At 38.6% G+C, this 25,988-nt stretch overlaps 3 protein-coding genes across 3 annotated transcripts; 1 reads left to right on the top strand and 2 right to left on the bottom strand.

Moving 5' to 3' along the window:
* The first annotated feature begins 657 nt into the window (after positions 1 to 657).
* On the top strand, positions 658 to 3,285 carry LOC115796780 (tripartite motif-containing protein 16-like). The gene has a single exon (XM_030753205.1). It carries the CDS (start codon positions 702 to 704, stop codon positions 2,379 to 2,381), a length of 1,680 nt encoding a protein of 559 aa, XP_030609065.1. The 5' UTR covers positions 658 to 701; the 3' UTR covers positions 2,382 to 3,285.
* Positions 3,286 to 5,062: 1,777 nt separating this feature from the next.
* On the bottom strand, positions 5,063 to 9,707 carry LOC115796783 (uncharacterized). Its single transcript, XM_030753214.1, has 6 exons — positions 9,574 to 9,707; positions 8,989 to 9,026; positions 8,551 to 8,895; positions 8,345 to 8,431; positions 5,861 to 6,044; positions 5,063 to 5,436 (listed from the first exon to the last, which is right to left on the bottom strand). Exons 2-5 carry the CDS (start codon positions 9,017 to 9,019, stop codon positions 5,863 to 5,865), a joined length of 645 nt encoding a protein of 214 aa, XP_030609074.1. The 5' UTR covers positions 9,020 to 9,026; positions 9,574 to 9,707; the 3' UTR covers positions 5,063 to 5,436; positions 5,861 to 5,862.
* Positions 9,708 to 13,059: 3,352 nt separating this feature from the next.
* On the bottom strand, positions 13,060 to 17,997 carry LOC115796589 (uncharacterized). Its single transcript, XM_030752954.1, has 6 exons — positions 17,946 to 17,997; positions 17,118 to 17,173; positions 16,651 to 17,010; positions 14,725 to 14,852; positions 14,070 to 14,073; positions 13,060 to 13,193 (listed from the first exon to the last, which is right to left on the bottom strand). Exons 1-6 carry the CDS (start codon positions 17,954 to 17,956, stop codon positions 13,060 to 13,062), a joined length of 693 nt encoding a protein of 230 aa, XP_030608814.1. The 5' UTR covers positions 17,957 to 17,997.
* Positions 17,998 to 25,988: the final 7,991 nt, after the last annotated feature.

Raw genomic sequence — 25,988 nt, forward strand, 5'->3', positions numbered from 1 at the left:
ATATATGTTAAAATACGTAGAGCGTAAAAGTAAAGCATCATGAAAAAAATAAATATTCGAGTAAAGTACAAATACCTGATCATTCTATTTAAGTACAGTAACAAAGTGTTTGTACTTTGATAATACCCACCTCCAATTTACTGCCTCACACACCTGCTGCACCCTCTCACCTTTGATGGTGTGTGAGGGAGCGAAACATTGAAGCTAACATGAACTTAAATGCAACATGAGCATCATGTCAGTGGCTGCTTTATCTCTATGTTTAGGATCATTATCCTCCTGCTTTGACTAAAACTGAAGGACAGTTTGTTAACTTTGAGAACTCTGACATTTCTAAAGTGAAGTTTATTTACAAAGAAGAAAGGGTTAACAAGCTGAGAAGTTCAGGTGATCAGTGAATAAAAAGGGTTAAACACACAGTATCGCTCTCAGAGAGCTCCTCTTCTTGGAATGAAGCACAGCCTGATAACTCCTCCCTCTTCTTCCTGCTCTTAAACACAGCACCTCCTCTCTGTCCATGTTTCCTCGTTCCCTCCCCTTCAGATCTGTAGTTTGAAGATGGGTGTAACCAACATGTGGTGCTGTGTAAGAGCTGACAGGCTCCATTCACTGCAGAAACACATGCTGCTGAGATCAGAGCTCAGACTAGTTTCAGTTATAAGGAAGAGAAACTCACACAGTCACTGACACTGAGAGGAGAAATGGCGCAGAAAGGAGTTCAGCTGGACCGAGAAACCTTCACTTGTTCCATCTGTTTGGATCTACTGAAGGATCCTGTGACTATTCCCTGTGGACACAGCTACTGCATGAACTGTATTAAAAGCTTCTGGGATGAAGAGGAGGAGAAAAAGGGAATCCACAGCTGCCCTCAGTGCAGGAAGACTTTCACACCGAGGCCTGTCCTGGAGAAAAACACCATATTAGCTGTTTTAGTGGAGGAGCTGAAGAAGACTGGACTCCAAGCTGCTCCAGCTGATCACTGCTATGCTGGACCTGAAGATGTGGCCTGTGATGTCTGCACTGGGAGGAAGCTGAAAGCCACCAAGTCCTGTTTATCTTGTCCAGCCTCTTACTGTGAGAAACACCTCCAACCTCACTATGATGCAGCTCCATTAAAGAAACACAAGCTGGTGGCCCCCTCCAAGAAGCTCCAGGAGAACATCTGCTCTCGTCATGATGAGGTGATGAAGATTTTCTGTCGTACTGATCAGCAGAGTATCTGTTATCTCTGCACAATGGATGAACATCAAGGCCATGAAACAGTCCCAGCTGCAGCAGAAAGGACTGAGAAGCAGAAGGAGCTCAAGGTGAGACAACTAAACATCCAGCAGAGAATCCAGGACCGAGAGAAAGATGTGAAGCTGCTTCAACAGGAGGTGGAGGCCATCAATGGCTCCGCTGATAAAGCAGTGGAGGACAGTGAGAAGATGTTGACTGAGCTGATCCGTCTGATCCAGAAAAGAAGCTCTGATGTGAAGCAGCAGGTCAGATCCCAGCAGGAAACTGAAGTGAGTCGAGTCAAAGAGCTTCAGGAGAAGCTGGAGCAGGAGATCGCCGAGCTGAAGAGGAAAGACGGCGAGCTGGAGCAGCTCTCACACACAGAGGATCACAACCAGTTTCTACACAACTACCCCTCACTGTCAGCACTCAGTGAGTCTACACACTCATCCAGCATCAATATTGGTCCTCTGAGGTACTTTGAGGATGTGACAGCAGCTGTGTCACAGACCAGAGATAAACTACAGGACATCCTGAGAGAGGAATGGACAAACATCTCACTGAGAGTCACTGAAGTGGATGTTTTACTGTCACCATCAGAGCCAAAGACCAGAGCTGGATTCTTAAAATATTCACATGAAATCACACTGGATCCAAACACAGCAAACAGATATCTGTTATTATCTGAGGGGAACAGAAAAGTAACATTAATGGAACAACAACAGTTTTATTCTCATCATTCAGACAGATTCACTGGATGTTATCAGGTCCTGAGTAGAGAGAGTCTGACTGGACGTTGTTACTGGGAGGTGGAGTGGAGAGGGGGAGGAGTTTGTGTAGCAGTCGCATACAAGAATATCAGCAGAGCAGGGAGCTTCAATGAATGTTTTTTTGGAAATAATGATAATTCTTGGGCATTACGTTGTGACACAAACAGTTATACATTTTGGCACAACAAGGTCCAAACTGTCCTGTCAGGTCCTCGGTCCTCCAGAGTAGGAGTGTACCTGGATCACAGAGCAGGTATTCTGTCTTTCTACAGCGTCTCTGAAACCATGACTCTCCTCCACAGAGTCCAGACCACATTCACTCAGCCGCTCTATGCTGGACTTTGGCTTGGTTTCACTGATGGAGACACTGCAGAGTTGATTAAAGTCAGATAGACAGAGAAGATAGGTTCATGTTGATCCTGACCATTATATGTACTTGTGTAGTTTCTAAATGAGGCTTTACATTTTAGAAGCTGAGAAGTTCAGTGGTCCATTGATGTCTGAAAATAATATTGCACTGATTCAAACTGTACTTACATTTATATACCTTACATCAATATAAATCTGGATCTGTTCTTATGGCTGATAATCATGTGAGTTTCAATTATACTACTCTTCATATTCAGCATGTTTTCAGTCTTGAATCAGTCTGGTTAGTGGTTTTATTCTGTAGTTGCTGTAGTGGGTTGTCAAATGTAAAGAATCCATTGGAGCTGCAGTGATTCATCAGTTAGTCAATGATTAGAGAATTGATTGTTTTATAATTATTTTAGTCATATTTAAAGCTGCTTCCAGTTTCTGAAATGTGAAGATTGTTGATTTTCTTGATCATATATAAAAGTAAACTTAATGTTTTTGAGGTTTGAACTTTGAAAATGGAACAAAAATTTGAATCTTTGAGCTGTTTGAGATTTTTACCTGTTATCTGATACTTATACTCATAAAAAGTCTCTTCCTAACATGAAGTTTACTTGTTCACATTTATCTTCATTGTTTTACTTTTACTCACTGAAAAAAAAGTGAACTACTCAATAGTTCACACATGAATCTTGAATCCAGGTGATTCAGTGTGAGGTTTGAATGTTTGGATCAATATTAATTGTCTAAATTATCTACACAGATCATAAAAGGATTCAAACCTGGCAGCATTTACAAATGACTTTATTCAACTTTTCTTTATTTATTTCATCTTTACCTGAAACACTGATTCAAGTCTTTGATCTACAGATTTCACTGTGCTCTAATAAAAATACTTTATCCTGTTATAAATTTATGATTCAGACTTAGTTCTGTGTTCTTACCAAATGTAGTCTGTGGTGACTGAATTCAGAATTGATTCTGATATTTTCAGAATTAATTTGTCTGATATAGATAAAAATTAATTTGATTAAAATGTTTTATTTTAAGTGTGCTGATAAATTAATGTGACCTCATGTTGGCTGCAGAGTTACAGAGAATCATATTTCCTGTTTCCAGCTTCAAACAAACAAAGGTCCCTGATAATAAATAACTAAAGAAGTGATGAGAAACATTTTCCTGCTGCCTTCAAACATCACTGACAGAAACACCACAAACAAAGTGCAGATGGAGAGAGTTGATACAAGTGTTTAAAGAGTGAAGCCGCGCTTTGTTCAGGATAAAATACGATGAAACTGGAAGAAAAGAACAACAGAGAAAACAAGAGAACAGGATTATTGTCCAGCTTGTTACCATGTGAACTTGGTTAAATATTTGAGTTAGTACATATTATGAAGTGAAGCTCAGACCAAAGCAGTTTATTATAAGGGATGGTGTTCTCCTCTGTAGTGGGACCCTGAGTTCCTCTGCCTGGACTGAGAAGGCTGAGGGTCTCCCACTGCAGGCAGATCATAGACTGTGTTCAGCTTTGCCTCTGCTGAGGACTCAAGGTGAGACCATGAATTCAGTCTTTTATATATATATATATATATATATATATATAGGCTGTGTTTGGTTTCACTTTCATAATACAGAACATACACACAGGTTACAAAATGTACACAGGTTTCCTCTTATCAGTGAATTTGAGGCTTTGCTGGTCAGTGACCATTCCTCTCTGTGTTTGTTGATAGTTTATGGTGTACCTGTGGACACAGCAGTAAAACTGGCTGTGATCAGATACAGTAGCTATAATTTCAACTGTTGCAGATTTATTAGAGTCTAAGAGTCTCCACAAATATGCTTCTGGAAGAAAGGTAAAAAATTCCCATAAGCATGCTCCTAAACCTTGTGGAAAGCCTTCCCAGAAGAGCTGAACCTGCAAAGGGTGGATCTCCATCATATGGAGCATTAAGAATCGGATTTCACTCAAATTCATGTGCGTATGAACTCACATGTGCAAAGATTTTTTTTTTTGGCTATATGTGCAGTACCAGTCTAAAGTTTCTTATGAATGGGTGAGCGTGTGCAGGCAGTCCGGGGATGGCCCGGAGCTCTGTTGTTGACGGATGCAGTGTAAAGAAATGAAAAATTAGGTGGCTGATCAGTGACCAGCAAAACATCTCTCATAGGAAGAGTCATGTGTACATATCATGTTATTATGTTATACAACAAACCAAATCAGTCAGAGGAGAATCTTTTGTCCATTTAAAATGTCTTTGAGTGTAGGCTGTAAAGTAGTCCTTCTAAAGAAAAAAAGGCCACATGTGTCACACTTTAATGTTTCCTTATATTTCAAATTTCTTTCTGATTAAAAGGGAAAATTTGTTGTTTATCAATAAAGCTTTTTACTGTTATTTCCACAGCATCAGTGTCCAGTTCTGCTGTCCTCCCTCCTTTGTAAAATAGATTTCTAGAAAATGAGCAACATACGTGAATATTATTAAGCAAATGAAAACTGATCAAAAATAAATTTACAAAGTAAAGTTTTTCTTTTGGTGGTAATTGTGCCTGGAGTCAGACTACCTGCATACAACTCAGAACAACCAGCAGACTGAAGACTTTAATCAGTGATTATGATTATTACATACAGATCATGTATATTTAAAATTCATAGAAATCAGCTTTAAACGAGACATGTTAAAGCTTTTTTGAGCTTCTTAATGTAAGTTACACACACACACACACACACACACACGCACACACACATACACACACACACACACACACACACGTATGTGTGTATTATCTCTCTTTCTGGACTCAGTTGCTGAAACACTGTTAGCACAGCTCTGATTTTTGGTCATCATTCAGTAACTTGACACATTTTATATCATACTTGATTTTCAATAAACATCCATTTTTCATGTGTTGACTCTCTGCTTCAGAAACACTCTCCTCATGAGCGCCATGAGAGATGCAAATGACCGATGAGTCCCGTCCTCTGCTGATTATTATCATCTCCAATCACAGCTGGAGCAGGTTGGGATATTCTGCTTGAGCAGTTTTATAAACATCAGCTGAACTGATGGAGGTTCATCCTAGTTTGGAGCTGTAGGATTGACATGAGACAGGATTAGGTGGATGCAAAGCACTGATACATAATCTAAAGCAAACTGTTATTGCAGTGCTTTTATGTACTGCAGTATATACTGTAGTTGTTTACAGTTGGACACAGAGTGATTAGTGTAACTATGATGTTCTTTTTCACAGACAGACAGGAAACGGTCTGGGACAGACTTGAACCCAGGCCCCTGCTGATGGCCTCTGGCTCTGTAAATCATTTGTTCTGAATTCTCCTTTAAAGAAAATTCAAACACACAACAGCACTGAATCCCTTTGAGACTGTCAGGACATGACTGCAACTTTCAAATTAAAATGCTACAACTTAAAAGCAGTAAAGTGTTCTAATTTAAGAAAAGTAAAAGCCCTTCATTGTCTTTTTACTCTGCTAAATAGGATAAAATCAAACATACCTTCATACCACAGACGTGCACGTACACGTGCATGTCAGAGGTCTGAGGAGAGCTGGAAGCAGTGGATATTTAATGCTAACAAACAGCAATGTCAGAGCCACCACTGCCAGAACTGGTCCAACTTTGCTGGGATTTGGGCAGACAGCTTGTTGATGCTGTGAACACGCTGGTTTGAGTTTCTCACCTGTTGAAGATGATATTTCAGTGTTGTTATAAATCTGAAAAACTGTGTAACCTTTTACTCAGTGCCACCATCTGTGTGACATTTCATTATTTGTTGAATATTTTGAATAGCTGTGTGAATATTTTGAATAGCTGTGCTTTGGTGGTTAGCACTGTTGCATTTCTCTGGTTTGTTTGCTCGTCCTCTCAAAGAAATGCCTCTTAGGTTAAGTGGTCACTCTTAACCGGCTGTAGGTGTGAGCATGAATGTTTTCTGTCTCTCTGTGTCCAGCAGTGTTAATTTTGACAGCAAATTTTGATTTAGTTTTAGTCATCTGAGTAGTTTTAGTTTTTTTCGATAAATTATCATAAGAGTATAGTTGACTAAATCTACAGTCGATTTAGTGACTAAAATATAAAGGGTGTAAAATGTAAATGCTTTTTCTTCACTTCCCTTGAATTAGTCATTATACACACTTACATGAAATTAAACATTTATTAAAAGTTATGCAATATTATTAATAATATTAACATTAGTGTTTCACCTGCTTCCCACACACCTGATCATTAACACCACCTTACTGAGATAATACGAGTGTTTTACAGCAGGACACTCTGAAAGGTACAGGGCAGTGTTCAGGACTAAGATTAGGAAAGGCTAATCCACCGCGGTGTGGAGATTTTCTCTAAACACAAACGCTAAACTGGGAAAAACACTTTACCCTGCATGACATTAAAATGCTGACCTTTGCATGGAGATCTGGGTGACTGGTTTGCAGATGTTGTTTGCGGTGTTTTTACCCGAGATAGTCGCCCCACATGGTTTACACATTGTTTTGTTTGTCACAACGTCAAAGGACAAATGTGTCCATACATCGGCTCTCCTCTTTCTCCCTGCTGACACTGATTACATAACTTAGTTCTATCAGAAGTAAAGACAAATCACAGGCGAGTTTGGTCTTCCCGGGTTTAGAGCAAATTTGCACAACTGTGTGTTTGATTAGATGTTTTCCTAACTGGTCCCGCCCTGTCACAAAATTAAATCAGTTCTGATTGGATGTCGTGCCCGCCAAGCATTTTCATCTCGTTTTCATTCATTGACGAAAGTGTCAATTAATTTCATTATCATTTTTATCCTTTTAAGTAGTTTTTATTTGGTTATCGTCTCGTTATTGTGATGAAAAAAAGGGTCGTTGATGAAAATATTTGGTCAACTAAATAAACACTGGTGTCCAGTGACCCTCTCACCCCAGCGTCAGCTGGGATCCTCTAAACCTGAGTGGATGAGGAGTTTTAAAAATGTGAGGCCAGACTTGATCACACACATGAAAACCAAATAACATTACTATCAGTCTCAGCTTTAATTTTTTTGTTACTACACTGAAATGTTAGCTTGCTGACAAACAATGAACTATGAACATTGTAAATCATTATCAAATCATTAGCATATCGGTACCAAAGAAATGTGCTTGCATGATGTATAATTTCACCAAAGGTGAGGAGTACCAAAGGTGCTGTACATTATACAGGACAAACAGTTCAATGCCCGGGGGAGAAGTCCCTCCTTTATATTAAACTGGATATTCACTGTGTTAAGGTGAAGTGGACACATCAGGCCATTTATTGAACCAAACTTTATTTATACAGTAAATATTTTCCATTTGAATTTTAGCTGAAAACGTTTATTCAGTGGTTTTACACTCCTCTGATTTAAATTCGTGCCTTTTCTAAAAAGTTATGATGGTGGGGGTGCATGCTGGGAAATATTTGTACTTCTTTCATTTCTGCAAAATGCCCGTAAACCTAATGAGATCAACTATGAAAGAATTAGTTTTCACTAATTATAGATAATGGCAGCCTTTTAAATTGTATTTAGCAGGCACAGCAAAGCAGCAGTACTCAGAAAGGTGCCATATCAGACTGTGAGCTGTCATCCAAATGATGAAAAAATATTGCAGCAAACTGTGTTTTTTGCAATAACAAATAGCACATTATATGAAACAATATTGTGATGTTTCATGACCTTACAGCCAGTATACATGTGAGAGCTGTAAAATGTAAACTCAGGCTTCAGACTGCTTTTAATTTTAATGTATATTTTTCTTTCTTTTCTACTCATCTCTAGATGATGCCAGTGAGAGTTGATATCCATATCATGGTTAAATCATGCACGTGTCTCTGGCTGTGAGGACAGCAAACCCTTGTTTGTGAGGGGCGGCCGGTCAGAATAGAGTCAGCTGAAAGAGTGGGGGGGCCTTAAAGGGTGATGAGCTAAACCAGCTTGTTTCATTAGAGCTGCACTAAGAGGTTCACTTGACCTACCTGAAGCTGTTGCTTGTTGAGATGTGTCTGTGGACTCGTTGCTGCTTGGTCTGTGAGAGGTCCGAGTCACACTCACGACAAAATGCTCTGTGCCAGGAAATATATATTAGCATTACAGGACAGTAACATTATAGTGTGCCTTTAGAAGAAAAGAGGAATATAGTGAAATTTTGAGCAAACATCTGAGTTCTACAGCACCACCTTACCAGAGGTCAGGAGCTGCCGTCTCTCCAGGCTGCCGTCATAATCAGCAGTGAGATCGCAGCTGTAGTTTCCAGAGTCTTCAGCTGTGACTCTGAACAGATGAAGTGTGACTCGTCCTCCTCTCAGAGCGTCTCTGTCACTCTGAACCCGTCCTGCAAACTGCTCATGCTGAGACTCTGAGTCCTCCACACCTTTTATCATTTTATATAAAATCTTATATGACTGAAAAAAACAAATCACGTTGGTGTGAGACATGTCAGTTTGGACACGACTGTCCAGACTGATGGTAATATTGTCCTCCTCCTCTGCCTCATTGATGGCTGGAGCCCCTCTGACAACAAGTGTCCCTGTTGAGGAAATAAGGAGAGAACTGTTACAATTGAGACTCAGAGCCTGAGTTCAGCAAATGAATCTGTTAAAATAATAAAGTGAAAACCAACCCAGGACCAGAAAAATGAAAATCCTCGTCATGTTGTCCCTGTGAGAAAAGACAGCAAGTTTTAACTGTACAAAAGGTTTTAAATGTTATTCCAGCAATAGTTTGATATTATGGGTAATGGATATATTTGTTTGCTGATGGAGGGTTAGAAATGTGATATTGCTCTGCATGCATGTATGATAGATACCAACAGTCAGCAGCAGCAGGTTAACTGGCTAAACAAGAATTCAAACTCAGAGTGAAGAGTCACTGCAAACTGAGGAATGACTGTAGATACTTGAGGCTGAAAAGGGGTCACGCTTCATGGCTAAAAAATACTAAAAAAAAAAAAAAAAACCAATGTGTGAGATTTAAAGAAGAAAGCACCTGCTGTAACTCCAAGTGAACGAGAGAGGAGTTGAGAAAGCTGATTGTTCAAATAATAATATAAATAGACAGAAATGGGATACTGTGCAACACGTTTTAAAGGTTTAGGTTGTTAAGTATCATTACTGTCAGTGAGGTCTCACAGCAAAGTAACCCTACAGCAGCACACAGAGCTGCAGGGAGAAACACAGAGGAAGAACATAAAAGATAAGATACATACTCCTGTTGTGTCTTTTTCTTTCAGGCGTCTCTCTGCAGTCGTCTTCATCGCCTCATATGTGATCCATACTGACGATGACGCAGGAATCTGTTTGTCACTTTTTAAAGCAGCACAAGAGCTGCCGTGACTGGACGTCTGCCAAGGGTGAGGTGACCGCTCCTTCTTCCTGTTTACTTTCACTTTAGCTCAGTTTGGTTGCTTTTGCTTTCACTTACAATTTCAAATAAATGAGCAGAGACAGCCCAACAATAATCCCAGCTCTGAGCACATGAAACTAAAGAGAAATAACACTTAATAACAAAAATGAACCCAAAAACATCAAAAAAATTCAAAACTCTGGGACCAAAACCGTGGATCATGTAAGTCACACGTACAAAGCTGTCACCAGGCACAAACCACAAGGGTACAAATAAGTACCGTCTGTCATGTGTAGCTGATCTGCATCACGTTTCTGTTACAATTTACTTTCTTTTTTTTTTGGTTGTATTTGACACAATTGAACGTTTTTATTCATGCTTCTTTCCTGTCTGCCAATTTCTTGACTCCTCCAGGTGTAATGAAATATTTAAGCCTGAGTTAAGATGATGATTTTCTGATGTGTTATCAACTTTTACTATGATGAGGCTATAAATGAGGCTTTACTTTAATAGAAGGCATAGATATAGATTATAAATACAGTTTAAAAGTCCGTATGGTTCATGTTGTAACAAGTAAATTAAAAACTGTTTAATTTTATTGCCTCTGCAGTGATTAAGCACCAGCTTCATTGTGATCTACTTGTTAATATGCCAGTTGTCACTAGATGGTGCAAAGTAGTCAGGAGGAATGTGAAAACCTGTTAAAGAAAAGTGCTGCTGAATTAATTAGTCGAGCTGTACACAAGCTTCAGTTTTGTGCGTCTCTGTCTGGACAGTCGCAGGCCCCTCCCTGACACCCACCTGGACAGAGGAGCAACTCTTTAACCAGCTTTTTTTTTAAATGAAGTTTCGCTTTTCTAACTACCTTGGAGAAAAGCTAGGCCTCTGAGTCAGACTCAGGCACGCTCAGTAAGTTTGTAAGTCACACACAGAAGAGGGGTGTGTGGTGCCGGCTGTGTACACTGCACACATTTCTGTGTTTAGATAAGATAAGAAGAATTTGTAATCTCTTGAATTCCCGGCGTTCCCACCGTAGGAAATCAGTGCTAACACAACACAGAAGAAACATTTCTGATACCTTAAGGGCATAAATTGGAGAACGGTTTCCTTCTCATCTCTCTGACTGTTGCTTACATTTTCATTTAATTTTTTTTAAAAATTATCTCTGGCTTACTATTGAATCCTCCCTGTTATAAAGTTAACTTTCCTTTATTACCAAATGTGTGTATCAGTAATTTGCTGTTTATGGTAACAGTGATCAGGTTAAAGGAGAGAGTGATCGATGAAGCAAAACACAAACTGTTCACATTAAGTTCATGCCCTTGATTTGATTTCTGGGAATTGAACGTCCACAGACTCCACGTGATGGGCTTTAATATTTTCAGACTTCAACTGTCTGTTTTACACAGAAGTAATTACACTGAAAAACAAATAATGTTTTTAATTAAGTGTACTGTAATGAATAACTGTGAACATAAGGCTATTCATTCCTTGTTAATAATAATGCATTTGCACAGTAATATTTCAGAAAGTGTATGAGTTTCATGGTTTGAGGGTGCAAACCGGTTGTTCAGTTTTGCTCCAGCCGTCACACAATCACACATTAACAAACTGTCAGATTTAATCCTCACTGTTAGTACTCATGTTCCTTGTTCTCATGTACTCATGTTTTCACACTTTTAAAGTCCCAGTACAAATGTCAGGATTCATCACTCTAATGTTAAGGTGGATATAAAACCCTACATGCATGAAGGCTAATTTACACCATGGAGCCCTGCTCTAAAAAAAATGTCATAGATTTAACCGTCTGTGAAGCTGCATTTAAGAAATGAGTGCTTAAAGTTAAAATTGTAGCCCCACCTTATGCCAGTACAGAACATAATGTCAGAAGGTTTGTTGGGTGGGTGCAGCTAATAGACTTACATTAGTTTATGTTAGCAAACTAGTGACGTAAATGAGGACTGTGTGGAGGAGAGCCTGATTGAGTCAGGTGCACCTGCTTCACCAGACAGACAAACTCCTCAGGTGGGGTGTACCAAGCAGTACAATCAGCTGATAAAGCAAATGTCAGCAAGATTTTATAAATAGTTTAAATACTGGTCACAGACACACACACACACACACACACACATATATATATATATATATATATATATATATATATATATATATATATATATATATATATATATATATATATAAGGTAAATATTACAAAAATATTGATATTTCATATATTTTGGTCTGAAAGTAGTATATTGTTAATCTAACATATCATAATTTAACAAAAGGGATGAGAGGCTGAATGTAAAAATATATATTACACATGCTGAAATATCACAAGATAAACAACTTAAATGCAACAAGAACTGAAACAAAGCATTAAAAAAGTGTAAAGACAGGCGTGAGTTGGGTCTTCATGGCACTTTTTGTTTTCAGTGTTTAGAGATTCCTTCACTAACTGCTTCTTTCAGCTGTTCCCTTTAGGCAGTGGTTCTCAAATCCAGACCTCGTGGCCCAGTGTCCTGCAGGTGATCCAACACACCTGAATTAAATGCAGTCAAGTTCTCCAGAGTCCTGCTAATGACTTCTATATTTGACTCAGGTGTGTTGAAGCAGAGACACATCTAGAACCTGCAGGACACCGGACTTCGAGGCCTGGATTTGAGAACCACTGCCTTCAGGGGTCACTACAGCAGATCATCTGCCTCCATCTGTTTTTGGAGAAGCTAACTGAACCTGCTACATTAATAATATAAAATAATAATACATTAGAATACAAATGTTATTCTAATCTAAATTTTTATTCCAATGAATGCACTCAGCTTGAATCTGTTATCTAGGACACAAGCTGTGAGAGGGAATTTAAAAGAAACTCTGTTCTCTGTTGCATATGTTTTAGAGGGTGACTGCCTTCAGACCTAAACACAAGATCAGTTGTTGTGGTGCCGGGCGGGAAGAAGAATCACAACTTTCTATTGTGAGCTGCAGTAAATGATGTTGGTGTGCAGGCTGTATCAGCTGACCTGCTGCTGCTGCTCTGAGGTTTACTGCTCTGTGTGGATGAACTGAATTCACAAAGATGTAACCCAGTATTTCACAGCTATCTGAGCTGATCTCCATCCCCTACACTGACAGCATACAGGCTGTAGAAATGTTGGATTCAGTGAATGAATCTCAGCATCAGCAGCTTTGATTCAAACTCATCTCTGCTGCACTGATGTAACCTGTAACTCTGACCATGAACACAGCCTCTGTGCACCAACACAGAGCTTTACGTTTATCACACACTAAACTGCAGTATTTTCATACAATCTTTGAATAACACAAAGCCAGTACTGAAGCCATCATCACAGGTACAGACCCGAGTCATCAGTCCTGAGTCTGGACACTTGAAGTCTGATTCGTCCTTCTCTGAGGGCGTCTTTGTCACTCTGGACTCGTCCTGAAAACTTTGCATCCTGAGACTCTGACACCTCAACACCTTCATGAACATGATACAGGTCCAATGGAAATTAAATAAATTTAAAAGATACAAATACAGAAATTGTAAAATGCATATTAACATCACTCTGAGTATATGCAAATAGTTCATATTATAGCACTTTGTAGTCTGCGCTCCTGCCTCTGTTAATTTTTATATTAATTATATATTATATTAATTAATATCATAAAGAGACTTAGTTTAAAATCATATCCATGCTGTTTCCATTTCTTTCATATTGTAGCCAAAAAACCAACAACAGTAATTTAAAAAATTTTTAAAAATCACCCATAACTGTGAACACTGTTTCAAGGAACACAGCCCTCATTACATGCAGCGCAGGGGACGTTATTTAAAATACCTGTTTGCTATAAACAGAGTCACAGGCCACCTAAAATTTTCCACCCCGGTTTCCCAGTATTATTTTCATGACTCATTTACAGATAGTGTGGAAGACATAATATCCTTGAGGTAAAATAATACTTGCAAATATTTCAGTTAATAGCTACAATTGTAACCATTAAGGATAAAATATCAATTTGCAGGGAAAAGAAACATACACATATATTAAAAAAAAGAATTTCTGCTCTAGCTTCCTCTCCTTTTTATAATACTCTCAATAAACATGCACCATAAATAGCTGTAAAAGAGTAAAACAAGGAGTAATAATGACATAATGAAGCTTAACTTGTGATACAGAATGTATAAACAGACTTTTGTTTTAAATTATGCTCACATTGCTCTGAACTGACAGCAGTGATACTCAGAAATGCAACAGGTGATTATGTCTAAATAGTGTGGTCACTTCCTCTGTGACTTATCCTGATGCTTTATTGGAAGCTACAGCTACTAGATTCATCTGATTGAGGACCTCACCTCCCTGAACACCAAAATATTTACATGTTAACAGCTGAATGGGAGCTCTGTGAGACCGTCAACCTTTGTAGCTCCCCCTTTGTCATCAGAAAGGGTTGAAAGTTTTTTGTTGGTTTTTTTTTTTGTTTTTGTTTTTGCTTTTTTTCCTATGAATAATATTCATTGTCTTCAGTTAGTTGCAAACAAACCATAATTATTCAGCAACAACACATGAGCATCTTCATAAGAAATTCAGACTTCATGCTGAAAGACACAGTGAATTAAGCCTCAAAGTTAATGTAATAACTCACAAAACATAATAATAATAGTTTACACATCTCTACAATTCTACATAAAAAAATGAAGGTATGATAAATGTCCCCACATGTGGATGAGGGTCTTAGGAGGATAGTGCTCTAGATGTGGGTTAACAGTGTGTAGCACAGTTTGCTTGTATATTGTTTGTATAATTGAGCCCAATTTTATTCAGTGGAATCAGTAAATTGTAGAGAAAATCCATTCACACCACTACTTGAAGATGATCTGTTGCTTCATTTATATCTGATGTGGTCTTTTTTCCTAGTCTGTAGATTAGAAAACAGTTTTTTTTTAAAGTAAACATAAAGCAATGACTTAAATCAGAGCAAAGAAAATATTTAACTTTAAACTAACTTACCCTTCCCGTCAGTTGAGTCACAATTTCAGTCATGACCATTAAGCCAGCAAGTATTATGACTGTGATCTGCCCAACTGCTAAAGCAGGTTTAACTTTCTCCCAGTGGGTCGTCATTGGCCTTTCAGCTCCTGCAAGAGGACCCAGACACATACACATATTTTATATATATATATATATATATATATATATATATATATATATATATATATATATATATATATTTTTTTTTTTTTTTTTTTTCTCTTTTAATAGAGGCTAACAGGATCTTCAGAACAACTTTCTGTCAGAAATTGTGCAATGTTGGAGAGAAGGCATACTGAATGAACAAACAGCAAACCATTTATGAAGGTTGCTATAAAGCCTCAAATACAAAAGTCCCCCTTGAACAAAATGAGAACAGTGGAGGTGAAGGGAGCCATCAAGATGAAGAAGGAATCCTGTCGGGCTTGGTTGGCACATGGGACTCTGGAGGAAGCTGAATGGTACTTGCAGGCCAAGTGGAATGCGGTTAAGGTGGTCTCTGAAGCAAAAACTCTGTGAGGCCATGGAAAAAGACTTTGAGACTACCTCGAAACTATTCTTGTAAAGCGCCAGGTGACTCAGTTGGGGAAAGTGATGCTCTACCCACACGGTGTATAGTGCGGGTAGGCTGTTGCTGATTTCAACTGAGGCTATAGTCGGGCCATGGAAGGAATACGTTGAGGACCTCCTTTCTGAAACCACTGACACCCTTTCTGAAGAAGTGTGTAGAAGGGGGGACAACTCGCCCATTACTGGGGGTGAGGTCATTGTGATAGTTAAATAACTCGGTTGGTGGCAGGGCCTCTGGGTTGGATGAGATTCGCCCTGAGTTCCTGAAAGCTCTGGATGCCATAGGTCTGTCTTGGTTGACATGCCTCTGCAACATCACATGGAGATATGGGGTGATGCCTCAGAATTGGCAGACTGGAGAGGTGGTCCCCATTTTTAAGAAGGGAGACCGGAGGGAGTGCTCCAGTTATCGGAGGATCACACACCTCGGCCTGCCTGGGAAGGTCTATACAAGGGAAGTTTGCCTGTTACAGGAAAAATGCTGAACAATCTTGGTTGTGGAACACTGGACTAGCTCTACATCAAGGATATTCAAGTGTGCATGGGAGTTTGCCCATCCAATCTAGATGTTCTTTGTGGACCGCCAGAAGGCAGGCAACCGTGTCCCTTGGAGCATCTTGTGGGAGAATATGGGGTGTCTGGCCTGTTGTCGTGGGGCATTCAATCTCAGACTTGTTTCAGGTGGGTATTGGACTCCACCAGGGCTGCCCTTTGTCACCAATTCTGTAACATAGCCAAGTGACAGAAGGCTTCCACCTTGGTGGCCTCAGAATATCATCTCTGATTTTTTGGGGATGATGCCGGTGTTCCTTTGGATAAGCTGGAGGAGGTGGCTGGGGTGAGGGATGTCTGGGTTTTTCAGCTTAGGCTGTTGCCCCCATGACCTGGCCCCGCATAAAGGGAAGAAAGGTGATGGATGAAGGGATGGATACTAAAGTCCACAAGCAAAAAAGCAGACTGAGAGAAGAACTGTGATGTTTATGCACGTGAAGCAATCAGGGAATTGCACATAACAAGGCACAGCCGAACCTGATCAAGACAAGGAGCCAGAGGAGAACGTAAAAGTAAACACCAGACACAAGAGAAGAAATAATCAAAGTAAAACTGAAATAAATAACAATAACTAAAAGAAGAAACTGATGAAAGATGAATGAACTTAATAGAGGGGATAACACAAGAGTATAAACACTGAGGGGACTAATTAAACTCCATAAATAAAAACAGTAACTAGAACTAAAATATAATAAAAACTAAAGGCTCAAAATACTCAGAAATAGATGAAAAGAATCAAAACCTTAAAAAAAAAAAGGTAAAAATAAAATTCTAATAACTTACTAGTGACACTGAGTCGACATCTGGCAGAGCCAAAGCCATCATCAGTGTTGACCTCACACAGGTACAGACCCGAGTCATCAGTCCTGAGTCTGGACACTTGAAGTCTGATTCGTCCTTCTCTGAGGGCGTCTTTGTCACTCTGGACTCGTCCTGAAAACTTTGCATCCTGAGACTCTGACACCTCAACACCTTCATGAACATGATACAGGACTGAGACACTATCATTCTTAATCAGTTCACAGAGGATGTTGAGAGATTTGAGGGCTCTTTCAGGTTTGGTGGTGAACGTCCACTCCAGTGTGATGTTGTGGTTCTCCTCTGCCTGATAGGAGGTCTGTGTCACATTCACTACAAATGATCCTGTTGAGGAGACAGAGAGGGAAAGAGAGGAGCAGACACACTGAGAACTGGAACAAATCTGTTGTTGAGCTTTATTTGGAGTTCATAAAGTGAAGCTGTAAACTAACCAGAGACACATGAGGTGAGGATGAGGAGCAGCAGGATCCTGCAGATCATCTTCTCCCTGTGAGAGGAGACAGAGGTGAAGAGTCAGCAACACATGAGGTCAAAGGTCAGTCAGTACAGCTAGAAGAAGGAAAATCTACAGTCTGACTTCATTCACTCATTTAGATTCATTTGCCTACATAACAGACAGAAAGTAGATTTGAAGTAATTTTGAGACAATGACCCTCATTTACTAATATTTGCAAGAATATGTTGAGACTCATTCTAAATGAATCGCTTTGTGCTCATTTCCCGTAGTCTGTATACTACTGTAAGTGCATACAGTCATACATAAAGGAATATTTTCATGGAGATAAAGTGGAGAGAGTGGTGAGGACATTGTAAGAGAGTCATGTGCACCACTAAGGCAAAAAAGAAGGAGAAAGTCCGACAGGTGAAACTTAAATAATAGTGTCCATGGAGGAAGCTTTTCCAAGTGAATTCCTTTACGTTTGGAAATCAAGTTGAAAAAGACTTACAGTCAGCCCAAAATGAGAAACTTGCTGCAATGAAGAAAAGATTCCAGGTTCTCCAACATTTTTGGGATAGAGCCAAGAAATTAGATTATAAGTGACAATATCCAGCAATGATAGAAGTCATATTTAATGAAGGTTAATATTATATAAGATGAGATAAGAGAAAGAATAGATAACATAAAAATAAAGTAGAGAAATGGAAAAATATAATAATATTACTCTCAGTCTATGCAAATAGTTCAAATAATAGCACATAGTCTACATACAGCCATATTAAAAATAAAACACAGTATTACTATATGACAAAAGAGTTACTTTAAAAACATTCCCAACTGTTTCCTCGTCTTTCAGTCCTCAGCCAACAATGTTGTCTTTTAAAGAAGCTCTACAGAGAGCAGTCGTAAACTGTTAACACTGTCCTTGTTCAAACAACTCCGCCCACAATGTGTGCAGTGTACAGCATTGTGTTTACCTAAAAACACCTGACAGTTTTCAGGTTGCTGTAAATAGAGAAAATCAAAGACTAGCTGCACTTTTCCAAGCTTCTTCTTCAGTCCTGCCTTTCAAAATGCTCAATTTAAGATTGCAATTGTAACTATAAAGAAAAAAAAAACATGTTTTACAACCAGAAAAACAAAGAAGGAAAAGTACAAACAATAAGCAAGGATGGAGGAGCAGTCCCCCTACTAGATACTAGGATGCACACACCGCCTTTGTTATTTATTTATTTTTTTTATAACTACCTGTGGTCATGATGGTGGTGGTGGGATGTTTGTAATAGCACCAGGAAGAGATATATAGAGAAAAAAAGAGAGAAAAGACTGATGGAGCAGCATTAATGCATAAACACATCATGTGTAAGTCATCAGATGTAAATGCTATTAAATCAACAGATTTGGAATTTCGAGGTCCAAGTTAGTTTCTCTGTATTCCATCTATGTCCAACCATGGCTGCTGCCAGCTGGGATGTTTGTACTGTTTGTGGATTTTTGTAAACTATATTTTAACATACTAGATGACTAATGAACATGAAAGTATAAAATGATCATTTAAATGCACTGCTAATATTTTTAAACAAAAAGTAAAATCAAAATTTGAAACGGGATGTCATTAATTGCTGTGTGGCTGGCAGAACAGCCTGTTTGGCACAGCCTGAACTCCCTCAGGGAGCTTTCTGTAATTTCTTTAATTCGTCTTCTGGAATAGTTTCTAGCCTTAGGCTTCTTAACGTATGTTCTTCTTTGGATTTTTGCTGCCTTTTGTTCTGTTTTCTGTCAGAATGAGCCTACACTGCTGCAGTAATGTCATACTGTATCTTTCAGACATACAGAGACAAGGGAAGCGTGTCTCTGGAGCTTTAAAGAGGGTGACTGGACCTCTTTTTGTTTAAATACCTGGGTCTCTCCACCTTTTGGTTTGAAAACTGAAGAAGCCTTTTGGATGAGAGGTGAAACGTCTTCAACAAAAAGAAGTCCAGTCGCCCAGAGACTACTATGACTTGGATTACTGAGAACCTACACAGACACTAAGTGAATCATGCATAATGTATATATAATTGGTCCTAGCATTGAACCCTGTGGAACTCCTTAATTAACCTTGCTCTGTGAAGAAGACTCCCCATTTACATGAACTAATTGGATACTCTTAGATGAATATTATTCAAACCACAGCAGTGCATTACCTTTAATACGGCATGCTGTAATAAATATTGTTTAGTATCAAACACTGCACTGAAATCTAGCAGATCGGGCACAGAGATTACTCCACCCTCAGAGGCCATAAGATCATTTGTTACTTTCACTAATACTGTTTCTGTACTGGGAAGAATTCTGAACAGCTAAATATTAAAGATTGCTCTAAAAATATGCTATACAGACAAACACAAGAAACTAAAAAAGGCCTAATTTGTGCAACAAGGGCTTTGAATGTTTCCATGAGTCATGTATGGTGTTTGTAGACCGCAGACAGTGTTTTTAGCCCGTGTGCTTTTTATACTGTAACAGAGTTATGAATTACAGCTTAACAAATTAGGGACCCCCCAGAATCTTTTATAGGATGCCCAAATAAAGGTTGAAACAGCACTGCTCCCAGCATACAGCAGCATCTTCATGTCTTCCTCATCGTGATTTTCATGGTAACCCTGCACCTACTTGTATTGGCTCTTTAGATCTGTGGGGTCTGGAAGAAGGTTGACTCTCCCACTCCACTGTTAGCTCATTTCTTGCCTGGAGGCTCCACAGCAGGATGATGTTATCACCCTGAGTATAGCTATAATAAATATAAATAAAACTGAATTGAAATGCTGTCATGATCCTGGGCCATTCACCCAGTGTGCTTTATGTTTCTTCTGTGAGTTGTGCTTGTAAGTTGCCTTTTGGATTAGGATTAGTTCCATATAGTTTTCTGTTATAGTTATTTGTGGTTAGTTCCTCTTTCCCTCATGCTGTCTTCCCTGTGGTCTTGTGTTCAAGTGTCTGTGTTCTGTTTGTTCACTTCCTGTTTTATTTTGAGGATCCTTTGTCCTGTGCATTTTTTGTTTGGTTTTGTTTCCTGTGTCTCGTTAACGTGTTTTGTCATCTGTTCTCCCCAGATGTTTCCACTTTCCTCATCACCCCCCTGTGTTTATATTCTCTATGTTGTCCCTTGTTCCTTGTTGTGTCCTTGTGGTCACTGTAGTCATTGTCACTTCCCTGCTGTGTGCCTTACAGTCCATGCTTCGTTCATGCCATGCTTATAGTTCTTAGGTTTTTGTTCATGTTTAAGTTTTTGTTTTGAGTTCTTGCCTCGTGAGTCCTGCATTGGGGTCCTCTGCCTTGCCTGCCACAGCATCACATGACAAATGCCTTATTGTATTGTGTGAGGTCTCTCCTTCTCACAGGTGCACTCACCACAGTCTCCTCTCTACTTTAACTGTGCATAACTGTGCTCACACAAAATAAATAAAAATAAGATTTTAATGTTTAAAGTTTACAGTTAAACACAAATTCTGCTTTTTCAACAGCTTCTGGATCCTTGTTGTTGTTGTTGTTTATACCACAACTAATTAAAAACAAAAACCAAAGTGTATCTTATAGTGAAATTCTTTTTGCATTTCTCAGCTGATCAGAAACATTTTTAAAACAAAAGAGAAACTTGAAGTGTAAAAATAGAGAAGTGAAGAAAATCAAAGGCGTGATATGGGAATTTGATCAGCTGATCATCTGCTCACAAAGCACATGAAGCTGAAATCATAGTGTTGTGTTCCAGTCAGCGGGACAACGGATTCATCATATACTACAACAACGATCTGACTGAATAAACAGATACCAACTGATGTATGTTTCAATTTTTAAATTATATTTTACTTTGTTATTGTATTTATTTGTATTTGTGTATTTATCAAATGAGGTTTTTCTTCTGGCTGCTTCTATTGTAGTGGCTATAGTCAAGTGGTTTAGACCGTAGATTTTGTAGATTTTGTTGAGCTGTCGCTCAACAAAAAAAAAAGTATTTTAGAGGGAAATTACAGAGTAATTTGGTGTACAAAATACTGATCAAGTGTTTCATACTATACATATAAGAAATAACATGTTGTACTCCCTTTCCTACCTTACAGTTATATTGTCAAACATTACTAGGCACATGTATATTGATGGAACTGACACTGTTTAATGTATGTATTTATTTATGATTTATACATTCATATAAATGGGTGAGCGTGTCCAAACCTTTGTATATAATACACATAAATTGCTTCTGAACATATAGAAATAAAAAAATGACGAGTTTCCAAATTCACATGACTTCCATCCAGCGTTTTGAAGAACCGTAACCTTCTTGCCCGAAACACGATGATCTCCAATCACATCGTCTCTAATAGCTTCAGGGCTCTGGTTGACCTTCCCTCACACTGCTTCTCTTTCCTTTTGATGTTTGCTAACTTTGCTCCTTGCCGTACCTTCATTATGTGCTGCTTGTGATTTATCAGCAAGTCAGACTGTGACCTGTTCCAGCACTGCCTGCTGTGGTGTTTAAATGAAATGTTATATTTGGGAGGTTGCAATAGTAATCTCTGATTAGAAAATAGTCTATGTCTCCATCTTCTTTTTGTGTTGTTTTCTTGTTTTATGGGTGTCGGGCGGTTCCCGGGCGCCTGGGGCCTCGGGGCTGAATTTTCGGCTTGTGCTGGGGGGGCCGGCCTGCTGGGGGGGGGTAGGCTGCTCATTGCCTCTGGCTCTCTGTGCTCCTGTCCGTTGAACGTGGGGGCTCCGTCTGCGGTCTTCCTCCTCTGGGGTGTGCGCGCAGTTGCCATTGGGATGTGTGGCCTCGGGTCTTCTGTGCTCCTGGTGGGCCGTGGATGACCCGGGTCCCCTGGGTCTTTCCCTGCCTGCCTCTGGATCCTGAGGGGGGTGGTTGCAGCTTCTTGCCCTCATTATTGAGTACGTTCCATGACAGAGGAACACACATACATTAATACAAACTACAGCCCCTCAATTTAAAGGACATTTCAAAGCTCTTCACACAGTAACTAAAATAATGTGTAATTACAATGTATGAAAGGGAGGGTAAGATAATCTATTCTACAGCCTCTAACAGTAATGTGTACTTAGAACATGAGATTAGGAAATATAGTTTGTCTTTTCTTGTAAAACACCCCAAAGGTACTCATTACATAAATATACTTAGCATGTGAAATTATTCAAAAGCATTCAGTGTTTTATAAAAAAATAAATAATTATTTTTTTCACTTAAAATACTCCAAGGTATAATATATTTCTTCTTTATTTTAAGTCCCTAATAGGCAACTCCTGTTTTATCGTACCTACTACTATTTCACATGCTAAAGAAAAAAAAGGGAAAAAAAAAACTGCAAGTTTGTCCTGTTACACTTGTGTAACAGGACAAACTGCAAACATCAACGTGCCACTTTGCTATTTTGGCTTTAATGGAAATTTTTGCTTAACGTGTTAAATCTCAGGGTGTACTGCAATTCAGTTAGAAGCAGTAGATTTAGTAGATTTGAATTACGTGGGCAGAAGCCTGGTTTTTGTTTAAAATCAGTCTCTTCTCATGAAGCCCTTCCTTTATTTGGATTTTAAGACTCATTCACTACTGATTAATCTTTTCTTGACTGATGTTTGGATTTCTGAAAATACTGAAGACTCTTACATCCAAAACATTTTCAAACGCTAAACTAACGATTTCTAGATTCTGACTGACCTTTGACCTCATGTGTTGATGACTCTTCACCTCTGTCTCCTCTCACAGGGAGAAGATGATCTGCAGGATCCTGCTGCTCCTCATCCTCACCTCATGTGTCTCTGGTTAGTTTACAGCTTCACTTTATGAACTCCAAATAAAGCTCAACAACAGATTTGTTCCAGTTCTCAGTGTGTCTGCTCCTCTCTTTCCCTCTCTGTCTCCTCAACAGGATCATTTGTAGTCAATGTGACACAGACCTCCTATCAGGCAGAGGAGAACCACAACATCACACTGGAGTGGACGTTCACCACCAAACCTGACAGATCCATCACAACTCTCAACATCCTCTGTAAACTGAATAAGAATGATAAGCTCTCAGTCCTGTATCATGTTCATGAAGGTGTTGAGGTTTCAGAGTCTCAGGATGCAAAGTTTTCAGGACGAGTCCAGAGTGACAAAGACGCCCTCAGAGAAGGACGAATCAGACTTCAAGTGTCCAGACTCAGGACTGATGACTCGGGTCTGTACCTGTGTGAGGTCAACACTGATGATGGCTTCGGTGCTGGAAGATGCAGAGTCAGCGTCACTGGTAAGTTATTTTGTATTTTGGGATTGTGTAAAGGATTATTATCAGTGTTAAACTTGAAAGATCATTAAAACCTTCATAAACATAACCATTCATATCTGTGTTTCAGTTATTTTTGTTATTCAGTTCCTTATTTTCTATGTTAGTTATCTGTCTTTTGTGTTGTGTGTTTACTTTTACTTCCTCCCCTGTCTCATTGTGTAGTTTAGGTTCAGCTGTTATTCCCCTGTGTGGAATTCCCTGATTGGTTCATGTGTATAAGTAGTCCAGTCCCTCCTCTCAGGGTTTGCTTAATTTTCCTTTTTTTGTATTTTGTATTTTGTTAGGTCTCTCTCCAGTCTGTCACAGAAACCATGCTAAGCAGTAAACTTTTTAGCAAGAGAAAGCGTCTGTTCAGAAATTTTTTTGGTTTTTAACAGTTTCAATAAAGCAAAATAAAACATTCTCGATCAACAGACAAACGCTAAGTCCGCCTTTTTTTTCTGTTTTGCAGGAGCTGAAACTCAAAATGTGAACCACAGGGAGAAGTTTAAAATTGTATTGACAGTTCTACTGATTGTAGCTTCAATAATTGGTGCTTTGATAGCTTTGCTAATTGTTGTATTTCCAGCTGTAACTCGTCTGTTATCAGGAGAAAACATGTTTCCTGTTTTAAACTGAACGACTTCCTCTGCTCTGCTTCCTGCTACTGATTTGAGTGTATGTGTTTTCTAGCCCCTCACTGACTCCACCACATTAAACTTGGATACAGTTAAAACAAAATACAGATTTATTCTAGTGAAGTATTACTAGATGTATTTCTTCATGTTATATTTGAACCAAAAAGATCCAAGTTTTACTACAAGTTATGCATGTATGTATTCCAAAACTAACTCCACATCTTTCACTAATGCTCTCATGTGTATATATGTGTATAAATAGTTTAAATGGAAATTTGATTTACAGAAATAAGCACTCAATAAAAGCTCATTTCAGAATTCAAGGTTAAAAAGAAAAAATCTAGTTGAAAATGCAATTGAAAAATAAATAAATGGATTTAAAGTTTTTTTTGTTGGTGACATTTTGTGAATGGCAATTTCACTCCTGTTTTTAATTTCAGTATCCTCTCTGCATTTCCTGTTTCTGTCCTAAAGTGCATTTAGTGATTCATTCTGCATACACATCTCACATCTACACACTGTGGATCATTTGGTGATCTTAATACTCTGCAGTTATAGGGTCCTATTTAAAAAAAAAAGAAAAAAAGTCTGTCCTTTAAAATGAAACACAAATTTGCATTTTTGGACCAACAAAGATTCACAAAGAAATATTAGCTGAAAACTTGCAATATCTCAGCATGGTGTGCAGTTTTTTCCTTAAAAATATTTGAGGAAACTGTACATGTGGAGAACAAGGAAAAAAAAAAAAAAAAAAAGAAGTGGCAGCCCTAAAAATAAAAAAAAAAAAAATTATGGTTCACAACAAAACCAGACTCAGCACTGATGACTCGGGTCTGTACCTGTGTGAGGTGATTATGGTTGATAGCTGACAACAATGTCTCTGGCTAGTTTATTTGATTTTAGTCAGTTTGTATGTGCACATACAAATTGACCAACAAAGAAAAATCTTAAGTTTGTGTCTTTGCCCAGAATGCCAATTTCTCTCTATTTCTTGTTAGTTTGGACCCCATAGAGATAAATTCCCCATCACAAAACATGTAGCTAATTCATTTTATTATAGGATATAATTTTTATTTCATTTAAATCCATGAAATGCTATTTAGCTGTACTGCTGCAAGTTTTTAATATGGATTTGATGTAGAGTTTTCACTTCATTTGCTGTACTGTTAACACATGTGACCACCAGATGGGGCTATTGGATTATATTTGTCTGTTTGAAGTAACAGCAGTAGAGTTAGAGTTGTTAGTTTAACAGAGAAATAAGTGAACTAGTTTTAGTAGATTGATCTATACACCAACATAATAAATGTTGTTGAGAATGGGGAATTGTTTTTGGTATGCTTGTTTGTTTGTTAAAAAACAACTGCAGTAAAACTACCAGTCCAAATCATACTGAATTTGCAAAGATGGCCAGTGAGCCCTAGATCATGTGATTGTTTGCCATTACAAAAAAAAAAAAAAAAAAAAAACCATAAATAATCCCCATCTTTAGCACTGTGGAGTCGATGGACGTGCTGGTGCAGCAGGATGCAGCCTCGGTGAGTTTCTGTTTCAACTTCAAAAATGAGGACTTCAAATAACAAACCAGTTTTTAAATTGTGTTTATAGACCAAGCACCTGTCTCCAGGTGTACAACAGGAAGAGTGATGTGGTAGACCAGAACTCTTATTCAAAATGGCACAAATAAGCATCTTTCTCGCGACCCTGAAAAAGACAAGCGGAAGAAGATAGATGGATGGATGATGGATGGATGGGTCTTATTGTGACACCTGATTGTTCTATAAATAGTTGTACAAACACACCTGAGCCATTGCCTGCATTTTAATGTAAATAGTTGGACAATTATACCCTAGACTCCACATGGGGCAAAAAAAGAAAATCTTGTTGCTTTCAAAATCTGTCGGATTTATTCTCTGGAGCTTGAAAAGGGCA

The sequence above is a fragment of the Archocentrus centrarchus genome, chromosome 18 (assembly GCF_007364275.1).
Source record: "Archocentrus centrarchus isolate MPI-CPG fArcCen1 chromosome 18, fArcCen1, whole genome shotgun sequence".
Lineage (NCBI taxonomy): Eukaryota > Metazoa > Chordata > Actinopteri > Cichliformes > Cichlidae > Archocentrus > Archocentrus centrarchus.

Coding starts and splice junctions, on each gene's coding strand:
- LOC115796780 (XM_030753205.1), top strand. CDS start 702: ATGGCGCAGAAAGGAGTTCAGCTGGACCGAGAAACCTTCACTTGTTCC.
- LOC115796783 (XM_030753214.1), bottom strand. CDS start 9,019: ATGACGAGGATTTTCATTTTTCTGGTCCTGG. Junction 8,432..8,550: donor ACGGCAGCTCCTGACCTCTG/GTAAGGTGGTGC, acceptor TTCCTGGCACAG/AGCATTTTGTCGTGAGTGTG. Junction 6,045..8,344: donor TCAACAAGCAACAGCTTCAG/GTAGGTCAAGTG, acceptor CATCTTCAACAG/GTGAGAAACTCAAACCAGCG.
- LOC115796589 (XM_030752954.1), bottom strand. Junction 17,011..17,117: donor CCTCACCTCATGTGTCTCTG/GTTAGTTTACAG, acceptor TCTCCTCAACAG/GATCATTTGTAGTGAATGTG. Junction 14,853..16,650: donor ATGTCGACTCAGTGTCACTA/GTAAGTTATTAG, acceptor GTCCTCTTGCAG/GAGCTGAAAGGCCAATGACG.